This window comes from Pongo abelii, chromosome 3, assembly GCF_028885655.2.
Source record: "Pongo abelii isolate AG06213 chromosome 3, NHGRI_mPonAbe1-v2.0_pri, whole genome shotgun sequence".
Classification (NCBI taxonomy): Eukaryota; Metazoa; Chordata; class Mammalia; order Primates; family Hominidae; genus Pongo; species Pongo abelii.
This window is the reverse complement of record NC_071988.2, coordinates 196,550,851-196,572,205: the sequence shown is the minus strand read 5'-3', so window position 1 is coordinate 196,572,205 and position 21,355 is coordinate 196,550,851. Positions and strand designations below refer to the sequence as shown.

General features: G+C 35.4%; 1 protein-coding gene across 17 annotated transcripts in view; it reads right to left on the bottom strand.

The window, feature by feature from the left end:
• The window catches only part of CEP44 (centrosomal protein 44), a 34,811-nt gene extending 15,911 nt beyond the window's left edge, over positions 1 to 18,900 (bottom strand). For 3 of the 17 annotated variants that reach the window (XM_054554726.2, XM_054554731.2, XM_054554733.2), the window contains exons 1-5: positions 17,954 to 18,884; positions 5,904 to 6,000; positions 5,055 to 5,193; positions 2,084 to 2,231; positions 368 to 514 (exon numbers count right to left, since the gene is read on the bottom strand). In XM_054554726.2, the coding sequence (XP_054410701.1) occupies positions 368 to 514; positions 2,084 to 2,231; positions 5,055 to 5,143 (384 nt within the window). In that variant the 5' untranslated portion in view covers positions 5,144 to 5,193; positions 5,904 to 6,000; positions 17,954 to 18,884. Of the gene's footprint in view, positions 1 to 367; positions 515 to 2,083; positions 2,232 to 5,054; positions 5,194 to 5,903; positions 6,001 to 10,130; positions 10,279 to 17,953 lie in introns of all 17 variants that reach the window. The other 14 variants (XM_054554725.2, XM_054554732.2, XM_054554728.2 and 11 more) reach the window with 13 other exon arrangements.
• Positions 18,901 to 21,355: the final 2,455 nt, after the last annotated feature.

Sequence of the window (21,355 nt, the reverse complement as noted above, 5' to 3'; positions counted from 1 at the left end):
AATTCTGTGTGAAAGCCTAATTATATATTAAAATTCCATTAACATTTAAATTTTCATATATGAAATATAACTGACAAATAATGAGACTCTAATGAGACTACATGACTTTTAAAAACTAAGAAGTAACGAAAATGTATTATATTTGAACTATTAGTTTAACACTAGGAGTTCCCAGTCACAGGTGTATAAAACAAGAGAGTAGTATTTAAAATAAACAACAAGCTTTATAAGGTTACTCAAATCTTTGAATAATACAGTAATTACACTATGAAATAATTTGCTGTCTAGGGTATTGATTTTATACATTAAACTACTAAGCCATCTATTAATAGCATACATCAGCATTAAAATCTATTCATAAAACTACCTTCTGAAGACTGCTTAATTCCTTGTGCTTTTTCATCACACAATTCAAAATATCACAAACAATTTGGATTTTCCATTCTGCAAACCCACATTGGATAAACTGCTTTTTTGTCAAAATTGGTTTATAATTAAATTGATCACGAAGAAGCTGCAGAGGAAACAGATTGTTGTAATAATTGGGAGCAATTTATTTCTAAAATTCCAAATGATGATGCCCACCTGGTCAGGGGAATAATGGCCACCTTTGAGAGGACAAGGAAAACCAAGCCATTAACTAAAGAGTACTAAAGTAATTCATAGGGCTGGTGTAAGTCATGATCCAGTAAGACAGGTATCAGGTGGAAAACAGGTAGCAAAGGATACGCTGGAGAACAGCTGTCTGTCCAGAGAGACGGAAATATATAGTCAATCACCAGAAAGTTTAAATATCTTCACAGACATTAGAAAAACTCCTTAGTTCACTAGAATACCATACCAGAGTCAGAAACTATAGTTCTATTTGTTTATAACTCTTCCACTATGTGATTTTTGGATAAGTCAGTAGGCCTTTTGGTCTCAATTTTTCATTTGTAAAATGAAAAAAACACTAGATCAGTAGTTTCCTAAATCTACTCTGTGGCGCTCTAGAATTTCTTAAAAGTGCCTCTTAGGCTTCCATGGATGTTTTCTGGGATCAAAAGCAAGAAAGAGAAAGATTAAACAGAGACTACATATAAAAGCTCCCATTTCATTGACTGCAACTCTGCTTTTTTTAAAAGACTATTTGACGCTGGGTGCAGTGGCTCATGCCTGTAATGCCAGCACTTTGGGAGGCCAAGGTGGGCAGAGCACAAGGTCAGCAGATCGAGACCATCCTGGCCAACATGGTGAAACCCTCTCTACTAAAATACAAAAAATTAGCCAGGCATGGTGGTGCATGCCTGTAGTCCCAGCTACTCGGAAGGTTGAGGCAGGGGAACTGCTTGAACCCAGGAGACAGAGACTGCAGTGAGCCTAGATCGTGACACTGCACTCCAGCCTGGTGACAGAGCAAGACTCAGTCTCCAAAAAAAAAAAAAAAAAAGAAAAAGACTACATTTGATAAGTGGGTTTTACCATTAAAAACTAACTTTAATATAAACCACAGTACTTAAGCAAAAATTAATGATAAAAGCAGGGTTTTAAAAAAATCAAATACAAGATTAAATTCAGTATATACGTAGTACGAGTATAAATACATAGTACAAGTATAAATACAAGTATAAATACATATAGTACAAGTATAAATACTAGGGTAGATACAATATAAGACATGCTCTCAGACCTCAAAGAATATATCAGTTTAATAAAAAAAGAATATGTCAGTAATAGTTCCTTCTTACAAACAACTAAATTAACATATAATTCTAAAAAACTATAAGTTTTATTGAATATAATTACATTATTCTCTAATTTCTGCCAGTATACCAAATTTTACTAAAATTTGATTAAAAAGGCCAAACAACAGCCAACAACAAATATTTACCAGTTGCTGTATTTATTAGAATAGGTAACATTCAAAAAGCAAACATGAATTGCATCTTGATTTCAATAGGGACTACATTTAAATGAGATAAATACAAATGAAAATATCCTGTCAACTGTATATGCTGCATATATTTAAGAAGTTATGGCTAAATCATTAATTTTTTAAAATCATTCAATGACTAATAGTTATTGTTTCATAAACTCAAAATACCTTATAGACAGCATCTATAAAGCGCAAGTCATTTTTCGCTATGAGCTCTACATTGGATTCCATTATAAGTTCTGTAACATAAGGTGAGTATGAGGTAAAAGAATAGCTGATGATGGGCAAAGATGCTGCTGGGTCTCCCTTTATCAAACTGTTAGGAAAAAAAGAAAAATATTTTTAATAAGCATTTAATAAGCATAATTCCACAAAGTTGGATAATCAAGAAAATATTAGAAATGTTTATAATAATTTAAAACTTAACACTATAGCTATAATAATTAGGTGATACATGTGACCTTCTAGATTCCATTCCCCATTCTAAACCAGTCTAGCCAGACTACTATGAAATACCACTGTTCATGTGCTCAAAAAACTTACTATAGGTCTCTAGTACCAACTATTTACCATTGATTTTCCAAAGCTTAGTCTTACGTGATCTACTCCATTTTCTACTACTAATAAAAGCAATGTACCATCTTACAAAATTGAAGTACACTTTATGGTTTTGGAAACACTTGTTCTATTACCTCCTTTGCTCTCTACCACAAACTTCCAAAGGTAAATATTATGAATTCTAAGTTACAGATGAGGAAGATGGGGTGGGAAAAAGCATGAACTGTGACTTGGCTGACCAGTCTATTACTTTTCACTTACTGCTCCTTCTAAATCGTACATTATTACCTATGCTAATTCCACCAGTCTAGAAAGGTATCCCACTCTTCTTTGCTTATCCAATTGTTATTTATTTTTTATGAATCATTCATCAAATCTCAAGCTTCCCATGAAGCTTTCCTCAACTTTCTGATCTATACTGATCTCTCCAAGAAAGACTCCCAGGCTACTCAGTATCTGCTGTGTCATTATCTGTCTGGTAGTGTTTCGTGTCTTCTTATTTTCTCAATGTGAAGTACCTTCACTGATTTTCCCACAACAAAGCACAGTTACATTTGTTCAATTGCAGTATTTTGTACTTATATAAAACATAAATGTTTTTCAAAAAATTCAAGATGTTCACATAAACATCCCCATCTCCACCCAAATTTTTAGTTAAGACAGAGAACAAATACATGATGATAGCACTGCATTTTGTTGTACTGGACAAATATGAATTATTTCTTGTATGTTTCTTTAAAATACTATTCCACCCAATTAGAAAACTGCTCTGGCAATCTTGTCTATCTGAACACAGTCCAAAAACAGGAAATGAAAAAAAAAACACCTTTGAACAGCAAAATCTGTCCATTTTATGCACACTATACATAGATGACAGCCAGCCCCACATTTAACACTTATGTTAAACAATTTCAAAAACCTTGATTATCTAGTTCCTAAGGACTTAGCATATTAGAAACAGTAAGAAAAACAGATACCAACACAAAAAAACAGCAAATGGCCAGAAAACATAACACATGTGAAAAAGTGGAAAAAAGAATCAAAATGAGGGGGGTGTTGTGTGTGTACCTACATGTGTGTGGTAGGGAGACTAGCAATCTGAGTGCCTCTATGGAAGAAGCAAGCAGCATTTCAAATCTCAATAGACCCTGCAGATTTTAGTATGTTATATAATAATCTAAAAATTATTGTTCTTAATGATGCTTTTGGGTAATAAGAAAATTAAATGTTTAAACACTGTATTTAGAAAACAAGAGAATACTGGTATATTTTAGAATTATTCCTATTTAAAACATCTTTTAAAATGTTGACACTTAAAATGGCAAGGAGAAAACTTGGCTACTCAAACTGGTTAAACCCCTGCAAGTTCTGGACGGTCAGGATTTTCATGTTTTGAGGAATCAAGATGATTCTTACATACATGGATTACATCTGTTTCATACCTTCTGCCTCTCACATATAATGCCTATAATAACAGCAATTAGAGCTAAACTTTCTCCTTACTCTCCTCTCTATCCTTTCACTTTCAGCCTTCTCTTGAGTTACCTCTCCCTAGTGTAACCTCAAGAGTTATTAGAATATCCATTCTTGTATGCATATCCATTCTTATATGTAAAGCCCATTACTGAAGGATTCTACTTAGTAGTTGGTTTAACCAAGTTTCCCTCTACTCTTGAACATCTAACTTGGACTTGTCCCTGGACACTCATTCATTCAATAAATGTCTAATCAACTCCTAATATGTGCCATGCATAATTCTAGATGGGGGGATTCCACAGTGAAAACAAAAAACAAAGTCCAAGACTTCAGCTTACATTCTAGTAAGCTGAAGGGAAACATTTAACCAATCCATCAATTAATCAATAATAACAGGTTAAGGGTAAGTGATATGAAGAAACAGAATTATGAAGGGATACAGAATGACTGCAGTACCATATTATATAGGCATGAATATAGGAAAATGTATGTTGCCATATTCTAAAAACGTTAAGTCATAGTTGCAAAATGGGAGCTAAAGTGAAAGGTTCAAAGTGGGGTCTGTTAAATGGGAGAGCATAAGAGCAATCTTCAGGTTGCCATACACAAAAAAATCTACTAACTAGAATATTCCATATGAAAAAGAACACTTGCCTTAAACGTATAAAATCTTTCCTCCATAAAAGAATAAACAAATAAATGACAAGAAATGACTGACAAGAAATGGCAACAATCTCTTCTTATTCTGGATATATTTAACTGTAAGAAATATCATCCAACTGAATATGAGAGAGTGGTAGATTATACAAATAATGAAATCTATTATACCTCTATGAGTTTAAAAGTTGTACAGAGATTATACCTTATGCAGATAAATACTGTGCTTCTAAACAGTTTTAAATCTTTTAAGTTGGAATTCTTCATTAGTTCATACTTAGAAATAAACTCCTGTAATTCCCTGCTTTCTCAAATATTTTAATCATTTCAAGGCAGATTTAAACAGGATCCAGGTAAAATCTGATTTTTCTCAGGTAGTCCCCCATGTTAAATATTATCTCAAATCACTAGCAAGAAGAATACAATTAAGTTTGATATTATAGCTTACCCTACACAGTCCACCTCTTCAGGATAATTTAGCAAGCGGAGCACCTGTTCTAGGTTCCGTAAGCTTCTTTTTAAGTCACCTGTTGCCATTATTTAACATCAGATTCAGCTCCAACTCTTGAAATAGTCTAATTTTTCACCTGAAAATAGAAATCCATGAAATATTGGTTAAGTCTCTGTATTTCTGAAGCTTCTTGATTCTATTTTGTTCATATCTCCTATTGGCACTTACCATATTTATCTTACCCTAGCTCTTTTTCCCCTAGCTTCTTCTCTATTACTCAAGTTCTACTTTGTAACTACTATAAGTTCCTGAATATAGGGTAAGTGTCTCCCCTACCCTCCTACATGTTTTCCTTCCAAAAAAAAAAAGTTTGCCTTATATTCATCTTATTATAATGTATCTTATATGACACTTGCCCAAATAGTTTTTTTTTAAGCATAAAGCATCAGTTGAGAAGACACATCAACTTGGAATAACATCCATCAATGACTCTTTTAGATGCTTATAGAAGCTACATAACACAATCAATAAAAAATGGAGACAAATAAATTTAGCGCAGATTTAATCAGAATCACAGGGCTCTGATCTCACATAGTTGCCAAAAAGATACCTTTCCTAAAAACTAAAAATACATTTTAAAAATGCAGGGTTCACTTGGATAAATATGACAGATTAAATGCATGTTACCTTCCTTTCCATTTTCTAAAGACCACTAAAATGAAAGTAAATAATTAAAAATCATATATACCCACCAGGACAAAAAGAACTATAGGAGATTTCACATGACAAAACAGGTATCAACAAAATTTTGGAAAACAAAAAGCAAATGAATAAGGGATAACCAACCTAGCAGAGCACAGACTGGCCAATCCCATCTGCCTAATATTTAGGAGGAAACCAACTGAAGCAAGATAGGTTCACAAATCAGGTGCACTTGATGCTTCTGAAAGACAAAGGGGTAAGTCCAGGGGGCTGAAATAAGAATGATTATTTGAAAGTCTACATAAGAAGCAGCTAACCCTAGAATTTATTTTCCCTCCCGCCTCCTATCCCTACACACATAACTTGCTCAGCAAGGCAACTACCTCTCACCTTCCCTGGAAAGAGAAAAGAGCTTTACACTCTGAAGAAATTGAATCAAGGAGGCACCAAATTTGGAAACATCAGGCAAGGCAAACAATACAGAAGGAAGTGTTAGAAGGCAGAAAGAAGTATTAATGAAAACACACACACACACACACACACACACACACACACACACACACAGTAATAAAGTTCCTTCCTATATCTCAGCCTCAAGAAGCTGTTAGACTTATATCCTCTGTGACAACAGACTATCAGGTTCTATGCCAGAGAAGGTGGATGGACCTAGAGAAAAAGTATCACATTTCTGACATTTGAGGAAAATCCCCATTGAAAAGGGCAGGGTCTTGCCCAATAAACCTGCAGCAAACTCACTCATTGATAAGCCCTAACCAGGCACCTTTTTTTCTTAGAGACTCATGTTTAAAACCGAATATATGCCCAAAGGTCAATAACTATTAGAGGGAAGCTTCAGTATGAAAAGTATATATAAATACCTTAAACAAAATAAGCAGAGAAGAAAAATTCGGTGGAAATAGAGATAATACAGAGAAAAAATTTCAAAATGAAGCTTTCCATTCTCAATGAGATTAGAAAAAAAATTAAAACCTAAAACCAGAATAGAAGGATATAAAAAATATTAAGCTTGTGAGAATGTAAAATGAGCCAGAGATCGTTAAAGTGGACCAAAAATAAGATCTAACTACATGTTGTCTATAAGAAATCCATTTTGTTTATAAGATTAAAAGTAAATGGATAGGGAAAAATATACCATGCTAACATTAATCAAAAGAAAGCAGGAACAGTTATATTAATCTCAGACAGCAGACTTTATAATAAGGAAAGTTATTAGGGACAAAGGGTCATTACATAAAGACAAAGGACTTAATTCTCCCTGAAAATATAACAATCTTTAATGTATATGCACCTGACAACACAATGTCAAGATATATGAAACAAAAACTGACAGAACCACAAGGAGAAATATACAAATCCCCTATTTTAGTTGGAGACTTCAACACTCCTCTATCAGAAATAGATCCAGCAGGCAAAAAAAAAAAAAAAAAAAATCAGTAAGGACAAACAATATTATCTATCAACTGGATATAATGAATATTTGTAGACTACTTCATCAAACAACAATAGAATACATATTCTTCTCAATTTCACATGGAACATCCACCAAGATAGACTATCTTTGGGGTCATAAGGCATACCTTAACATTTTTAAAAAGTAGAAATCATACAATGTCTGCTTTTAGACCACAATGAATTTAAATAGAAATCAACAATAGAATTGAAAATGATGGCAAAAATAAAAATTTAAATAAGACAAGTTTGAGGAGATAATTATAGTTACACAATGGATGAAAAGACACAAAAGTGGAATAGAAATTATAAGAAAATTAGAAGACCAAACCGAAAGGTTCAACATCTCATGAACGAGAGAAAATGAGGGAGGAAATTGTGAAATAATACAAAAACACCTCTTAAGGCTGAATGTCATGATTTTCTAGATTGAAAGAACACAATGAGTGATCAACACAAGAAGTGAAACAAAACTCACACCAAGATATATCACTGTGACATTTCATAAAGTAAAAGAGAAGTTTTGAAAAACATCCAACAAGGCAAGAAAAGATCACATAGGAAGAATATCAAAATAGCATCAAACTTTCAATAGCAATGTTAGAAGCTAAAGGATACAGAAACATTATCTTCAAAATCCTGAGAGGAATTACTTATAATCTTGAATTCTATACTCAACCAAGGTATCAAATACCACACCCAGCAGATTTACTCTAGGTATGCAGGGGCTTAGTACAACATTCTAAAAATCAATATAAGCCACATTAGCAGGTCACAGAAGGCAAATCATGTATTATCAACGGATGTAGAAAAAGCACTTGAAAAAAACCTAACACCCATCCATAATAAATACTCTCAGCAAACTAGGAATAGAGGGAAACTCCCTCAACTTAATTGGGAAAATACCTAGAATTCTGAAACAAACAATACAATTAAAAAATAGGCAAAAGATGTTAACAGATATCTCACTAAAGAGGATATGTGGATTGTAAATAATATGAAAAGAGGCTCAAAATCATTTATCATTACAGATTTGCAAATTAAACCAAAATACCACTACACACCTATTAGAATGGCCATAAAGCCTACAAAAAAAACCAACAGCTAACACCACACTTAAGGCTGAGAAACTGTATACTTCCCCCAAAGACTGGGAATTACACAAGGATGTCCTATCTCCCCACTCCTATTCAACAGTGTTCCAGAAGTCCTAGCTAGCGAAACGAGGCAAGCAAAGGAAATAAAATACCCTAGGAAGAAAGGAATAAAGTGGTCTTCATTTGCAAAAGGCATGATTGTTTATGTAGGAAATGCTAAAGAATTAACAACAAAAAAAACCCCTAAGAGTAAAAAGTGAGTATAGCAAAATCACAGTATATAAGGTTAATATACAAAAGTCAAATGTTTTCCTATATACTGGCAATAAATAATTAGAATGAAATATAAAACTAAAAACACCATTATCATAGCACAAAAAACACTTCTAAGTCTAACAAAATATGTACATGATCTGTATGTGACAAATTACAAAACTATGAAAGAAATCAAAGAAGGTTTTAGCTAGAAAAGGATAGTGGAACAGGACATCCCCAGCCCTTGTCCTTCACAGAAACACCAATTTAGCAACCATCTATGTATAAAAGTGCCCTGATGGGTCCAAGTAGAAGGCTGTGACATCCTTCTAGAGTCCAAGACTGATAGAAGCTATTGTGAGAAGGCAGAATCATGCCTCAGTAGCAGGCATGTGACGACAGAACTGGCTCCAGACCCAGCAGCAGCCTCATCAGCATGTGGGCTTCAACTCACCTGTCCAAGGTCCCACAGGAAGACTTGTTTGTCTGGGAACCCAGAAGGAACCACACCCACCCAAGCCCCAGTAACAGGCCCACAACCGCAGACCTGATTTTGAACATGTAAGCAGACCCACAACCTGGCTCCACCTAAGTGACTGTGGTTTGGAAGTCAGTCTCATCAAGAGACCCAGCAGGAGAAGATCTTTATCTACTGAAATCACTCTGTGAAGTACAGAAGTGGTAACTGCTCCTTCAAACGTACAGACACCAATGAAAGACTCAAAGGATTATGAGTAAAGACAACATGCCAAAGGAAACCAATAAGGTTACAGAAACTGACTATAACAAGATGAAGATCCATGATCTGCTTGACAAAGAATTTAAAACAATCATCTTAAAGCTCAATGAGCTACAAAAACAAACAAACAAATAAACAAACCCAGATAGAAAATAAAATAAAAATCAGGAAAACAATACATGAACAAAAAGTTCAATAATGGAGAAGCATAAAAAAGAACCAAACAGAAATCCTAGAGCTGAAGGATACAATGACTGAACTAAAAAATTCAATAGAAGGCTTCAACAACAGACTCAATCAACCAAAAGAAAGAATCAGCAAACTTGAACACTGGTCATATGAAATTATGCAATTAGAGGAAGAAATATTAAAAAGAATAAAAAGTGAAATGAAGTAATACTATGGGACTTATGGTACACCACTAAGTAACTTAATAAACACATTATACAAGTTCCAGAAGGCAAAGAGAGAGAGAGAAAGGGGCAGAAAGCACATTTAGATTATGGCTGAAAACTTACCAAATCTAGGGAGGAAAATGGACATCCAGACTCATGAAGCCCAAAAGTTCCCATATAGGTTGAAGCCAAAGAGGTCTGTACTAACAGACACTACAATGAATTTGTCAAAATTCAAAGACAGAGAAGAAATTTTGACAGCAGCGACAGAAAAGTAACTTATTTCATATAACAGAGCCCCTATAAAGGTATTGGTGAATTTCTCAGCAGAACACTTGCAGGCCAGGAGAGAGTGGAATGACATATTCAACATACTGAAAATAAGAAAAGAAACCTGCCAACCGAAAATAATTACCTGAAAAAACTGTCTTCAGGAATGAAGGAAATAGCCAAGCGTGGTGGCTCACACCTGTAATCCCAGCACTTGAGGAGGCTGAGGGCAGGCAGATTGCTTGAGCTCAGGAGATCAAGGCCACCCTGGGAAACATGGTGAAATCTTGTCTCTACAAAAAATACAAAAATTAGCCAGCCATGGTGGTGCATGCCTCTAGTCCCAGCTACTTAGGAGGCTATGGTGGGAGGCTGCTTGAGCCCAAGAGGTTGAGGTTGCAATGAGCTGAGATCATGTCACTGCACTCCAGCCTGGGCAACAGAGCCAGACCTGAAAAAAAAAAAAAAAAAAAAAAGAAAAGAAAAGAAAAAGAAAAAAGAATAAAGAAAACATAAAAACTTCCTCAGATTAAAAAACTCAGGGAGGTTGTCACTTTTAGACATGCCCTAACAAGAAATGTTAACAGGGGATCTTCAAGTTAACTGAAAAGATACTAAACCAACAGTATGAAAGCATATGAAAGTATACATCTCACCGCTAAAAGTAAACATGAAAACAAACACAGAATATTGCAATACTGAAATCTGTGGCACGTAAATCTCATTGAACACTAGTATATAAATTAAAAGACAAAAATAGTATGAATAACTACAACAACCACAGAAATTTGTTAATAGAAACAATATAGAAAGAAGTAAAATCTGAAATCAATTACATATATTGGTGAGGAAGATGGGGGAGGAGTGTAGAGATTCTGAATATGAATGAAATTAAGTTGTTACTAGCTTTAAAAAGCCTGCTATAACTACATAATATTTGGTGCAAACCCCATGGTAACCAAAATAAAAAGTATAGTAAATAAACAAAAAAAAAGAAAAAAAAAATCAAAGCATTCTACTACAATCATCAAATCACAAAGACAACAAACAAGAGAAAAACAGGAGAAACAGAAAGCAAATAGAAAACAATGAATAAAATGGAAACAATTAAGTACTTAATTATTAAAAATTATTACTTTAAATTTTTAATAATTAAGGGCTCTCAGTAGACATGGAATGGCTGAAATGGATAATAAAAACAACAACCAACTATACACTATCCTCAAGAGACTAACATTTAAGGACACATGTAGGCTAAAAGTGAAGGGATTGAGAAAGATATTCCATGCAAACTATAACCAAAAGAGAGCAGGGTGGCTATCTATATCAGACAAAATAGACTTTAAGTCGACAACTGTCAAAAGAGACAAAGAAGGCATTATATAATAGTAAAAGGGTCAGTTCAATAGAAAGATACAACAACTAAAAATACATATGCACCCAACATCATTCAATACAATATAGAAGGAGACTTTGATACATCACTCTCTATAATGTACAGGTCATCCAGACAGAATGCCAACAGCAAACATTGATAGACTTGGAGGAAGAAATAGATATCAATACAATATAGAAGGAGACTTTGATATGTCACTGTCTATAATGTACTGGTCATCCAGAGAGAATACCAACAAGTAAATCGCAAACTATACAACACTACAGACCAAACAGACCTAACATGCATATACAGAACATGAGACCCAACGATAGCAAAATAATCATTCTTCTCAAGAGCATATGAAACATTCTCTATAACTCATCACAGCCTACGTCACAAAACAAGTCTTAACAAATTTAAGAAGACTAAAAACATTCTAAACATTTTGTCTGATCACGATGGAATGAAACTAGAAATCAATAACAGAAAGAAAATGGAAAAATTCACGAATACAGGGGAATTAAATAACATACTATTAAATAATACTGGGTCAAAGAAGAAATCAAAACAGAAATTATAAAATATCTCAAGACAAACAATAATAAAAACACAGTATACCCAAATATATAGGATGCAGTAAAAGCAGAATAAGAGAAGTGTTCATAGCAATAAATGCATTAAGAAGAAGAAAGAGGCAGGACATGGTGGCTCACACCTATAATCCTAACACTTTTGGGGGCTGAGGCGGGTGGATCACTAGGTCAAGAGATTGAGACCATCCTGGCTAACATGGTGAAACCCCGTCTCTACTAAAAATACAAAAATTAGCTGAGCTTGGTGGTGCATGCCTATAGTCCCACCTACTCGGGAGGCTGAGGCAGAAGAATCACTTGAATCCGGGAGGCGGAGGTTGCAGTGAGCTAAGATCATCACGCCACTGCACTCCAGCCTGGTGACAGAGCGAGACTCCGTCTCAAAGAAAATAAAAAAAAAGATCTCAATAAACAACTTAACTTTACACCTCAAGGAACTAGAAAAAGAACAAACTAAATCCAAAATTAGCAGAAGGAAGAAAATAATAAAGAGTAGATTAGAAATAAATGAAATAGAAAATTGAAAAACAATTTTAAAAATTGACAAAACTAAAAGTTCCTCTTTTGAAAAGACAAACTAAATCAACAAATCCTTGGCTAGACTTTAAAAATAGAAGACTCAAATAAAATCAGAAATGAAAGAGGAGACAACTAATCCCACAGATATAAAAAGTATCATAAGGGACTATTATGAGCAATTATATGCCATCAAATTGGACAATCTAAGAAAAAATGGATAAATTCCTAGAAAAATATAACTTACCGAGACTGAATCAAGAAGAAATAGAATGCCTGAATAGACAAATAACAAAAAAAGAGATTGAAGGAATAATCAAAAAATTCCCAACAAAGAAAAGCCAAGAGCCAGATACATTCTAGCAAACATTTAAAGAAAAATTAACACAAAACCTTATTAAACATATCTTAAAAAAAAAAAAAAAAGAGGGAACACTTCCAAAGTCATTCTGAGGCCTGCATCACCCTGATACCAAAGCCAGACAAAGACACTACAAGAAAACTACAGTCTAATATATTTGATGAATATAGACGCAAAAATCCTCAACGAAATGTTAAAAAACCAAACACAACAGCACATTAAAAGAATCATATACCGTGACCAAGTAGGATTTTTCATTGTGACGCAAGGATGGTTCAACATATGACAACCAACCAATGTAATATACTGTATTAATAGAATGAAGGATAAAACTCACATGGGCATCTCGACAGATGCAGAAAAAGCACTAGACAAAATTCGATATTCTTTTGTCATTAAAACCCTCAATAAATTAGGTATGGAAGAACCTTATAGCAAATTAGGTAAAGGAAGAACAAAATAAAGTCCATTTATGAGAAGCCCACAGCTAAGATACTTAAAGGTAAAAAACTGAAAGCTTTCTCCATAAGATGAAGAACAAAGGTTGCCTACTTTAGCCTCTCCTATTCAGCGTAGTATTTTAAGTCCCAGCCAGAATAACTAGGTAAGAAAAAGCAATTAAAAACATCCAAATCAAAAGAGAAGAGGTACAATATCTGTTTGCAGATGACATGATCTTATATGTAGAAAACCTTAGGGACCCCAATAAAAATGTTAGAATAAACAAATTTGGCTTTAAAAAAGAAGGAAATCCTGCCATTTGCAACAACATGGATGAACCTGAAGGACATTATGCTAAGTGAAATAAGCTAAACACAAAAAGACAAATACTGTATTATCTCAATATATGTGAAATCTAAAATAGTCAAATACATACAAGCAGAGAATAGAATGGTGGTTATAAGGGAATATGGGGAGAACAAAATGGGTAGCCGTTGTTCAAAGGGTACAAAGTTTCAGTTAGGCAAAATAAATAAGATCTGGTGGTACAACCCAGTGTCTGTGATTAGCAATATTGTATTCTTAAAATTTTGCTAAGAAGTTAGGTCTAATGTTAAGTGCTCTTATCACAAAAGGTGAAAAAAAGATGAGTAGAAGGAAACTTTTCAAGGTGATGGCATTGATTTCTTGTAGTAATAATGGCTGGATGGTTTCACAATATCTACTTATCTCCAAACAGAAATTGTATACATTAAACGTCTATAGCTTTCTGTATGTCAATCACACCGCAATAAACAGGTTAAAAAATGAAGCAGCACCAGATCCCTGCACACACACCTCTAAAAATAGTCCCTTTGTATATAAAGCACCCCAAATTTTCCCCTTCTGAGTGTGTTATCTACTTAATTAAGGGCCTGGACTACAAAATCCAAGTTTTCACTTTTTACCCAAAGTTTTCCATTCTCACACACAGAATTTTCTCGTTCAGTTAGCAGATGCAAGAAAAGAATTTCAGATATTAGCTTTAAATACTACATTCTTATCTACAGCTGGTGTTACTAGCTCTACCTAATTCATCTTCTTTCTTACCATGAAATTATAGAAACAAAAAGGTTAAATTACTGTAAAACACTTGAAAACATATTGTCAGCATGAAATAATTATAATTATCCTTTAATAAATTGTACCTTTTGAACAATTTTGGTCACTTTTTGATCTTCGTGTATTAATAAGTTAATACACGTAAATCATAAACAGAAGGGAAAATCAAAACATTCCATTTACCAAGTAATGATGAAAAAGAGAATGTGTGTGATTTAGTTAATTTAAAATATTTTGGAAGCAACAAATAACAGAAATGGTATCTGGGATAAAGTTCCTGGACCTGGATAAGGATGTCTGGTGATATCTCAAGCTCTTCAACACCTTTGTACATGCCATTTCTTCAAGCTTGAAGAGATATAGAGCAACTCCTTCCCTCTCCCATTCTCCATCTGGCTAATACCCCTCGGCATCCTGCTTAAATGTCACAACCTCAAATAAGTCTTAGATCCCAAACTAATTAATCCCCCTCATTAATTTTCTCTAATAGACCTAGTTCTTTTCTTTCTTGGTACTTATCATAATAAAGAACCAAAATCTGTGCCAAGGGTCCAAAATAGCACTCTACCTGAAAAGCAACACTTAAACCCTTGTCATTTCTCAGCTCTATTTCAGAATGAGCTGAGTTACTACCTGGGGTCCCAAAATGACCTATATCCCAACGGCCTAGAAACAGAAGGAATACACCCATTCCCCCTCTTGATGCTGATTCTTCACTTTAATAAGCCACTACCATTGTCAGTCAATATGTTTTGCACTGTCATCAGCCCCAAACTCTTGCTGGTTAGCCAGCTGTCTACTTCCAAGAAGAAAAGGTGAACACAGAAAAAAAGGCAAGAAATTCAAAATATCTATGCTTTTTACAGAAAGAGTAAATTGGTGCAATTATTTTGGAAAACTTACTGGTGATACCTACTAAAAGCTGACATACATAGGGCCTATGAAACAGGAATATGACTCTGAAGAATGTACACAACAGAAAAACACATACGTGAACTAAAAGATTTGAACGAACTGAGACTTTAAACACAATGATTCATTTTTTAAAAACTGCCCCAAAAGTAATAGCATGGAATTTATTTCTAAATGACTAATTTTCTTGCATGGAGTGGGACTTTCATTAGATTCTCAAAGGAGATTTTTCCCAAAGAAGAGTCATAAATAGGTATATAAAGGATTAAGAACCTTTGCTGGAAGGAGATAAGTTTCTGAACTATAAGTCTAGTCAGCCAGTAAGGTGAAACTCAATAACTTACATAAAAACATCTATCACAACTGTCCATGGACACTTCATAGAAGAAAAGTAATACATAACAATACCTTGAGTAATGAACCCTTAGAGAATGAAGCTCCTTTAAAATGAAGTTATTACATTAAAATGAAGTCATTATATTAAAATGAAAACAGAACAATTCATAAATCAGGTGAAGCTGGGTTAGTGTGATCTTTTTCTCCAATTCGCATTACCCAGCTGTCCAGGATACAAATCATCCCTTTACACACCGTTTCTCTATCTTTAAATAAGGAAAGGTAAAAAGGCTAGCGATTTACAAAATCCTAAATTTAGTAAGCTTCCTACTTTAAGCCCCTAGCCACTCATTTCCATAGCCATTTCCCCAGGGTAGAGCAACTGCTCCGCTCCCTCTTTATGAACCTACCTTTCTGTTCCTAGTCTCTTTATCAACATGGTAGGGAACAGCTTATTGAATATACTTTTATAGACTTGTGCATGCACATTTTAGTCACTATTTTGCAGCCAATCAATTACTTCAACTAAATATTTCCATTTTTAGACAGAGATAATTTTAGGTACTGTCAAATGGGAGATAACTAGAAAAAGAGAAAGTCATCTTGAAACCACTTTATACAAAACACTGGCCAAGAAGGTAAACCCTATTTAATGTCCTTTAGATTGACTAGGGGTAGATGGACACATGGAAGCCTAAAAGAGATTTCCCAAGATCAGCCTTTACTTTCCTGAAAAACATGAAGTGAGGACTACTCTGACTTTAACTGCAAAAAATGTATTCTCGGATTTTGCCACTGGCCAATATAGTTGGTCTGAGCTTCTTTCGGGTTCCAGACCCATCTATCTTAACACAATTCTTCCAGGGATACCTTCTTCCCAGTAACTTTAATGTAAATTCTATGTCTTTCCAGACTTCCTTTAGTCCTTCCAGATGTATATTCCATTTTCCCAGTGCAAGTAATTTTGTTTTACGTAACACTTCATGATATCTTCTCACCTTTCCTTTTTCTGACATCTTGGAAAACACTTCAGTGTCTCTTACATGATTTCTACCTCTGGTAATGGAATTTCTGACAACAAAGTATGTCTCTCTTCAGTACCAGCAGAATAAATATTTTGAAGAGTAATACAAGTAGAGCTTGTGAAGGAGGTAAGTGATGAGACAGAAAAATAAAGGGATTTAAAATTGAGATTATTACAGAATAAAACTACAGCTACTGCTCTATATTCTCATAAAGGGCTTTATTAAGTCTGCTATAAAATTCAAAAGCCTTAAAAACAAGACATTAAAAGAAGCCAATCTATTACTTATGTACATCTTAACACCTTACTTTCATTAATGAAAAATACTTTTAAAAATTTAACATTTTCAACTTACAGCACTGATCAAAGGAAAACTAAGAAAAAAAGGAGATACCACTCAGCTTGCAGCATAGATTCAATAATAAAGAAGCTCTCAATATTCCTTTCTAGCTTCCTTCCTTGTCTACAAGTCAGATCTGCGCAATAGAACTTGTGGGAGAGGTTGTGAAAACGGTGTACTCTAGCAGTTTAAGATTTTCAACATCGCTCAATCTCATTGCTGTTAGAGGTCATTAAAAAAATGCCTCCCAATAGAATGTCACTGGACCAGAGTGATTTTTGTTTAGAATGAAGCAACTACATTGACTCTAATAACAGTCAATGGCTAAGAGTGTGTGACATAGCACATAACGCTCGATATTATCTAAAAACACGTATCAAAAACAAAAAAGTAAAAATGAGAAAAACACTTTATGAAACTGCAAAAGATATTAGGGAAATACTTCTCTAAGAGATAGGAGAAAGGTCTGAGAAAGGCAAAGCACTGAGAAAGCTGGGCGGGAGTGGGGAGGAGAAAGGGACAAGTAAAGAGTTCAACGGGACTGCTGTGTTCACACATAAAATTAAAAGGTCTGCAGATAATTCGGAAAAAAAAAAGTCTAGCATAGCCATAATTCCAGAGTAAAAGAGAATAACAATTTCAAGATTAACTTGTTACAGTGAGGAAAAATCTGTAGCCTTCAATAAAGGTGGGGAAATATTTGAAAAGCTGGGGAAATGCAAACAGGGAAAACACGAACTGCTGTCCTGTCTTCCTTACAGTCAGGAGCCGTTTGTATCCTCACCCCAGAGGATCCAATAGGAATCAGTAAGCCTATAACTTTCCAACCCAAAGTCACAACCTAATTCTAATAGGATGAGCTGCCACGATACTTCCCACTTCATTGTGACTAAAAGCATATACTAGTTGGGTATATAAGCAAGGCTCCCCTCCCGCCATTTGATTTAAAAGAATGAAAAGGCGGACCTGGTCATTCGTCTCCGCCCGGGGTCTCTGTAAGGACGGCGGAGAGAGGCGACCTCTGACCAATACCGGGCGCAGCCTTGCCGTCTCCTCGAGGCTCACCCAGCAGCCACCAGCAAAGAAGCCGGTTTCAAAGGCCCACCACGACAGGGAGAGGAGAAGGGAGCATATGCAACCATAGACAGTCACCAGAGTCCAGCCTCCCGCAGCGAGTCACTACAGCCAGGCGCCTGCACCCAGAAGCGCTTCTCGCGCCGACGGTTTGTATTTGGAATTGTGGGTTCCTGCCCGCCACGCACCACCGCAAGACCTTCAAAGCTGGGAGCTTCTCTGTGCTCCAGGATTCCTCGCTGCCGATTCCACACCGCGTTCAAGACTCCTCTGAAAAGCGACTCTGCTGAGAGCCTCCTCAATGGCCAGTCCAATTCTAACTTGCAGCTGAGAAGTTTTTCTGATCTTGATGGTCAGAGTGGCTCGTGCTGCCAAGTGAGAAACAAGGAATCTATAGCGAATCGTAAACAACAGAAATAAAAATGCGTCTCCGTTAAGAGTCGGAGCCTAACGTCACTTCCGGCAACAATAGGAAACGTCAAAACTGGGACAGTCGGCAGTTCTGGCCCCTGCAGCTGGAGGTACCTTGAGTTCTGAGGGTCGTAGTGCTGTTTCTGGTATTCTCATCGCGGTCACCTCTACCGGTGTGGACAAGTAAAGTCTGAACCAGCTTCTCCATGGCCTGGGCACCAGTTCCCGGCTGAGCCATTTTCCTTTTGGCTAAAAGCCCCCGCCCAGAGGCCAGTTCGTCGCGGCGGCGGTGGAGATCGCAGGTCGCTCAGGTACAGGAGTCAACCTAGATATTTCAGATCTCTTGCCTCTTTTCCCTGTTCACCTTCACTTTTCTCGAAAATAAAGACAACCAGTGCTTGCCAGTTGGCCGAAACTGGCCGACCAGCGAGAGTTTGCGACCAATGACAGTGCGAAGCATCTTGAGTGACAGCGGTGGTGGCTCATTAAAGTGAGGAATCAGTGTCAAGAGGCGGGACTGGGTGTGTTCCTTCTGTTTCTAGGCCATTGGGGTGTAGTTCGGGCTAGGACTCCAAGTAGTAACCCAGCGTCATTGTGAAATAAACCTGAGAAATGACAAGGGTTACTTTCTTCAGGTCCAAGTGTTGGTTTTCGGGTCGAGTGTTATTTTGGTTCCTAGACACTGTTTTTGGTTCTTTACCACTTTCCAGTAATATGAATGCAAACACAAGTATAGTTAGGATCACGATGGATTGCTAGCTGCTACAGTAGTCAAACTTTGGTTATAAAACTTGTCAAACTTATCTTTTATTTGTTTCTCAGCGACTGGGTTCTAATCTCTTACATAGTAGGTTCTCGATGAATAGTATTTATTTGGCAAAATTACATAAATGGATCCCAATCCTCAGTCATTTAATTTTTTTAGTTTTATTTTTAGGTTCTGTATGAATTTACTAATAAAATAAATTGATTCTACCTGTTTTACAAGTAAAATATTCATTTTCAAGGCTCCTAGGTGTATATTCCCAAATGAATATATCATGATTTTTATTACGGCAGATTGAAGACAATTTGTTTTCTATTCCAGCTTTCCTTTTCCTTCTTTTAATGTTTGAAGTAATGTATTTCTGAGGTAGGAGCTCTACACACTCCTCAACTCTACCCTTCACGAAAATGATATGTGAAATAGAGTAGGTTTCAGAATAAAGAATGGATAAGTTTTATTATTTTTTTCATATTGGGTCAGAAATTCATCTTTAGCCAATTAACCTGACAATATGTCTGATGAGGTACTTCATTAGTTGTCTATTGCTGGGTAACAAATTACCCCCAAATTTACCCCAGCTTAAAACAACAAATATTATCAGTTTCTGTACATCAGGAATTAGGGTGCAGCGTAACTTCATTTAATAATAAGTTACAGCAAATTAACTAATATTACTTGGGGCCCTTGGATCAATTGAAATACTTCCATCCACAAAATATTATAGTAACTTCTAGATAAGCCAAAACATTGATCATAATTTATTACATATGATCACTTTAATGGGGAATGTTTCGTGTGTTTACTGTTGCTAGGTTAAAAGATATCTTCCTCATTTTACAGTATAAAAACCTTGAATTACCAAATCTTTAATCGCAGTGTGTTGAAATTAGTCATTCAGATTTGTAACTTCATGGTTTATTATTTAACGAACTGCTCATGTACAACTAATTTTTTTCCTCATTTTGATTCAAATTTGGAAACTGGCACTATTCCATTGACTGACCCATGATAATGCATCAAAATCATTAATACTAAAGTCTAAGAATTATGCATTTAACTTCTGTTTCTTTTTCTTGAATTATTTTACTTAATTTTTTAAACAATTTAAATGAAATACATCTATTTCTGGAAATTTATGTTCACTATTTCTTTTTCGTTTTGCTCTCATTGTTTTTCTGACAAATTTCTTGACATAGCTCTCTAATAAACTAAAACATTTTTGGCTGACTTGAATAAATTTATATCATATTTGGGGCAAGTACTTTTTTTTGAGACAGATTTTTATTCTGTTGCCCAGGCTGGGGTGCAGTGGTGCGAACTAGAGTCACTGCAGCCTTAACCTCCTAGGTTCAAGCAATTCTCCTTCCCACCTCAGCCTTCAGAGTACCTGGGACCACAGGCACACGCCATCACGTGTGGTTATTTTTTTAAATTTTTTTGTCTGACTGTGCTGCCCAGGCTGGTCTTAAAGTCCTGAGCTCAAGAGATCCTCCTTCCACAGCCTCCCAAGGTTCTGGAATCATAGGTGTGAGCCACTGTGCTGGGTCTGGTGCAAGTACTTTATAGCAACATAAGATAAAAATATTTGTGGTTTGGAGTTTAGGCAATAGCTTTAGGGAGTTTAACTATTTAGTCAGCAGTTCGTGTATTTTTCAAGAATAGATTGCATAGGATTCATAAGCTATTTGAATGAAGGAACCAGATTTTAGCAAGTAAGCCAAGCTTGGAGAGACCCTATATGGAGTAGTGATTTGTGGAAGTCGTGAATATAGGGAAAAAAGAGATGGAAAGGACAGATGTTAAATACACACACACGCACACCATCATCTCTTCTTTTATTTATTAATTTATTTTTCAGAGGTTTTTCCTCTCATTTTATTTTTATGGGATCACAGAATTGTTTTTTCCAATTTTTAAATTGTAGTAAAATATACATAACATAAAATTTATCATCTTAACCATTCTAAGTGTACAGTTCAATGGTATTAATTACACTGATAATGTTCTGCCACCGTCAACACCATCTATCTTCATTACTCTTTTTATCTTGTAAAACTGAAACTCTATACCTATTAAACAATAATTCCCCTCCCCCATTCCCAGGCCCTAGCAATCAC